Source organism: Myotis davidii, unplaced genomic scaffold (genome assembly GCF_000327345.1).
Source record: "Myotis davidii unplaced genomic scaffold, ASM32734v1 scaffold530, whole genome shotgun sequence".
Lineage (NCBI taxonomy): Eukaryota > Metazoa > Chordata > Mammalia > Chiroptera > Vespertilionidae > Myotis > Myotis davidii.
Genome location: NW_006282272.1, coordinates 1,068,827 through 1,073,686, shown reverse-complemented (window position 1 = coordinate 1,073,686; position 4,860 = coordinate 1,068,827). Strand labels below are relative to the sequence as shown.

At 53.0% G+C, this 4,860-nt stretch overlaps 1 protein-coding gene across 1 annotated transcript in view; it reads left to right on the top strand.

The window, feature by feature from the left end:
- The first annotated feature begins 1,203 nt into the window (after positions 1-1,203).
- ATP6AP2 (ATPase, H+ transporting, lysosomal accessory protein 2) overlaps positions 1,204-4,860 on the top strand; it is a 33,895-nt gene continuing 30,238 nt past the window's right edge. The window contains exon 1 of the mRNA XM_015558395.1: positions 1,204-1,467. Within this exon, the coding sequence (XP_015413881.1) occupies positions 1,204-1,467 (264 nt within the window). The remainder of the gene's footprint in view (positions 1,468-4,860) is intronic.

Here is a 4,860-nt window from a genome sequence, read left to right as displayed (position 1 = left end):
CCATAGCGTTTGGAAGCGGCGCCGAAGACATCGTCATTGCCACTTGCATGTGCACCTCCTACCAAGTCCTGACCGATTTGCTCATCCCAGGCAGGCAAATGCTCCGTGTTCCCGGGGAATGTAAAACGTTTAATTAGATGCCAAGGATTGAAACTCTTGATTCAGAGCCCGAAATGGCTAATAAGGTTTTATTGTTGCTATTACTTCGAGTTTTTATAGAACTTTAGGCTGGCAGAGTGCTTTTCAATCACTCGAGAGAATCTAACTTTGTTAACAGCGAGAGAAAAAAAAAATGTTCTATTCATCAGGAGAGACAACATACATAATATTTTAAGTATTTAAGAATTACGACCCTGCGGAGAGAACTACTGGCATTACCTTCCGCGGGGATGTGGGAGGCTCGGTGCGGGCGCAGGACATTAATGCCGACACCAGGGCCATTACCCCGCGTGGGGGCCACTGCACGTCAGGAAAGGGGGAAGTTTCTAAAACAAACATGAGCTGCCTCCGGCTACACAGACGGAGCCTTTGTCCACACGTGATTCTTGAACATTCTTCTAAGGGAACGCTTAAGGTTTTATGGGCGATCGTATTCTAAAACCGTCCCTGGTTCCAATACTGCTTAATTTACGAGCGCTCTGGGTCAGTGAACTCTCCTGGGACTCTGCTGCGGGGGCAGCTGCGATTGGAGACAGATTTGCACCAATTCTCCTAGAACCGTGGTCGGCAAACCGCGGCTCGCGAGCCACATGCGGCTCTTTGGCCCCTTGGGTGTGGCCACGAAGTTTCAATCGCACTGGACGTGCGCGTCCGCACGTGGTATTTTGTGGAAGAGCCACACTCAAGGGTTTGCCGACCACTGGCCTAGAATATTATTACCAGTGGGCATCACTGGCTGGGGAGCACGTGGGAAATGGGTTTCTCTCCCCACACACACGTCCTAGCCAGTGTGGCTCAGTGGGTAAAGCGTCGGCCTGGGGACTGAAGGGTCCCACGTTCAATTCTGGTCAAGGGCACATGCCCGGGTTGTGGGCTGGATCCCCAATAGAGGGTGTGCAGGAGGCAGCCAATCCATGATTCTCTCTCATCGTTGATGTATCTCCCCCTCTCCTTTCCTCTCTGAAACCAATAAAAACGGTTTTGTTTTTTAAACTGTGTATAAAAGAAGCTCAGTGACGTACAGCAGTAAGTACTGACGCATCGATGGTTGGCGAGGGGGCTCTGCTGATGGCAGCGGAGCTCCCTCATGGCTGCCTGGTGTTTGGCCCGGCTCTGCTCCGCCTCACACGTGTCCACGGCCTGGGGACCAGCCTGGCTACTGTCACGGAGACGGCAGAAGCCCAAGAGCCACCTCCAGCCTCCGTGTCATCCTTCCTAGTGACCAAAGCAAGTCGGACGGCTGAGCTGGCGTCCCGCGGGGGCCATCAGCCCACCCCCGTGGAGGCACCGCAGCCACATGGCCAGGGGGTGAGAGGGCGAGGATTGCGGCCATCTGTGTGAGCGGCCCCAGGTGAGGCTGCGGAGAATAATTTTCTCAAAAAGGAAAGGAAAGGCAAAAACAATGTCAGCCATGTATGCATCCATTTTGACGGAGAGAAAGGCTTTTCAACTGGAGACCCAAATGAATGTCAACCCACTTCCAGCCTCACCTCTTGGTGCAGTTCCTAGGGCCTAGGCCAGCCGTGGGCAAACTACGGCCCGCGGACCGGATCCGCCCGTTTGAAATGAATAAAACTATTGAAAAAAAAGACCGTACCCTTTTATGTAATGATGTTTACTTTGAATTTATATTAGTTCACACAAACACTCCATCCATGCTTTTGTCCCGGCCCTCCGGTCCAGTTTAAGAACCCATTGTGGCCCTTGAGTCAAAAAGTTTGCCCACACCTGGCCTAGGCCAAAGGTCATGGGAAATTTTTGACTAAGCACTGTGCTAATGGGCAATTTTATATATAATTGATTTCAGAGAGGCAGGGAGAGAGAGAAAGAGATAGAGACATCCATGATGAGAGAGAATCATGGATCGGCTGCCCCCTGCACTCCCCACACTGGGCTCGTGCCCTGACCAGGAATTGTACCCTGACTCCTGGTTCCTAGGTGGACGCTCAACCACTGAGCCACACCGGCCGGGCCAGGCTGGTCAAGTGGAGCGCTTTATGAACAGCACACAGGAGAGGAGCCCCCCGCACCCTCCTGCCCGTCTCCACAGGGTAACCCGCACTTACAGCTCCGCGGGGACCAGGCTTGGGCGGCGGCCACACACGCGGAGGAGAGGCTATGCTCCCTGCCACTCGGCCCTGCGTCAGCTGGCCCCGGGCCAGGCTCGCCTCCGTGCCCATCTGTCAGGGTGGCACCTGGCCCTCTTCTAGAAGCAGATGGTTTCAATCGATGTTTCCTTGCCAGTCTCTCCTGCGTTAACTCTCCAAGCCTGCCCCGCCTCAGCCTGGGGCTCTGCTCCTCCCACGCTCTGCTTCCCGTATCTTTTCCCTGGGAGCCAATTCCTTTTCTTTCTTTCTTCCTTTTTTCCTTCCTTCCTTCCTTCCTTTCTTTCTTTCTTCCTTCCTTCCTTCCTTTCTTTCTTTCTTTTTTCCTTTCTTCCTTCCTTCCTTTCTTTCTTTCTTTCTTTTTCTTTCTTCTTTCTTTCTTTCTCTTTCTTTCATTCAAGTTTTTAGTTTTCTTCAATAGTAAGATTATAAGTGGATTTGTATATATGCAGGGGAAAATCGATAGCCTGATTGATTTCAGAGAGAAGGGGACAGGGAGAGAGAGAGAAACATCAATGATGAGAGAGAATCATGGATCGGCTGCCTCCTGCACGGCCCCTGCTGGGGATCCAGCCCCCAACCCGGGCCTGTGCCCTGACGGGAGTCAAACCGTGACCTCAGTGGTGAGCGTCCACCTATGAACCAGGAGGTCAGGGTTCAATTCCTGGTCAGCACGAGCCCCCGAGATTGCGGACTCACCACTGTGTGTTTACAAAGACTTTTTTTCTTTAATTAAATCTTTTCTCTTTTTTTTGGTTAATCCTCACTTGTGGATATTTTTTCCATTGAATTTTAGAGAGAGTGGAAGGGAGGGAGGAGGAGAGAGAGAGAGAAAAACATCAATGTGTGAGAGACAAATCAACAGGGCCTGGGAGGGAACCCGCAACCCAGGTACGTGCGCTTGACCAGGAATTGAACCTGAGGCCCTTTGGTGCACGGGCCAACGCTCTAACCACCGGCCAGGCAATAAGCTGAATTTTCTAGGACAAACTATCACCTACAAAGCGCTGGCAGTTACAGTAAAAATCATGTGTTTTCCATCTCACTGATCTTGGCATGCAGCTCACCTCATATTCCCGGACCAAACCGGCTCGGGCCTTCCTGGCTGTGGGCTTGGCCTGACAAACCCTCCCAAGGAGAGGCAGAAACCACGCCCCCCCCCCACACACACACCTGAGCCTCAGGCGAGCAATCAGTGGCCCTGGGACAGTGTGGGTTCACAAGTTATCTTGTTTTAAAGGCGCAGCCTGGGTCAGGGCTGCGGATGTTAGACATCCCTAGGCAACAGTGCACCTCAGGCCTGAGGCTCCCGCCAGGACAGGGACAGGCGGCTCTGGGGGGGATTGCTGGCCCAAGGACAGCAGGGCACCTCCCCCACCCCCAGCTGGCCCGGCCTGGGTGGCTCAGTAGGTGAGCCTTTTGCTTCCTGGTCAGGGCACAGGCCTGGTTTGCAGACTCCATCCCCAGTGTGGGACGTGCAGGAGGCAGCCGATCCATGATTCTCTCTCATCATGGATGCATCTCTCTCTCTCTCCCTTCCTCTCTGACATCAATAAGAATATGTTTAACCAAATATCTGGGCACCCCAGAGTCCAGTCCAGTGACAGAAAATTCTCCAGCACGTCTGCGTCTAGACATCGCTCCCACAGACGTGAGCCGTCCAGGAGGGGTCGCTGTTTGTCAGGGGAGCCCCTGAGGAGTGGGTCACCGGCACGGAGCGGTCACATTGTGTGAAGAGATGTGCCTGGAACTGAGGGCACCTGAGGCGTGGGGTGTGTGACGTCCATCTCATGCTCACTCTGAGTCAATTCATGGACAGATTCACCCGTTATTTAAATTGCTGTGTCTTGTGAGGCGTACATGGTTCAGTCAACATTCTTTAAAGGGGCGCATGGTGTGACTCCGCTGCAAACTTACAAGTGCATAGAAAGAATGAAGTATGGCCCCGGCCAGTGTGGCTCAGTGGTTGAGCATCGGCCTATGAACGAGGAGGTCACGATTCGACTCCCGGTCAGGGCACAGGCCTGGGTTGTAGTCTCCATCCCCAGTGTGGGGCGTGCAGGAGGCAGCGAATCCATGGTTCTCTCTCATGATTGATGTTTCTCTCTCTCCCTCTCCCTACCTCTCTGAAATCAATAAGAACATATTTTTTAAAAATAAAGAGAAATAATAACTTTTGAAAGCCAGCACTAGCCCACCATGAGGTGACTCGCCCAAGCCACAAGAGTTGCGGCTCCTAAAAGGGGGAAATGGCCCTGGCTGGTGTTGCTCAGTGGATAGAGCATCGGCCCTGGGACTGAAATGTCCGGGGCTCAATTCTGATCAAAGGCACGTACCTCGGTTGCGGGTTCCATCCCTGACCCTGGTCTGGGTGTGTGAGGGAGGCAACCAATCAATATGCCTCTCTCACATTGATGTTTCTCTCTCTCTGTCTCTCCCCCTCCCTCCCACTCTCTCTAAAAACCGATGGGAAAATACCGTCGGGTGAGGATGAACAACAACAAAAAGGGGAATCGGAGAGCCCCGCTTCAAGCACAGGTGCAGCTCTGGCCACCGCATCTAAAGGCTCAAGCGGCCTTGGGGACTGTCTCCTGCT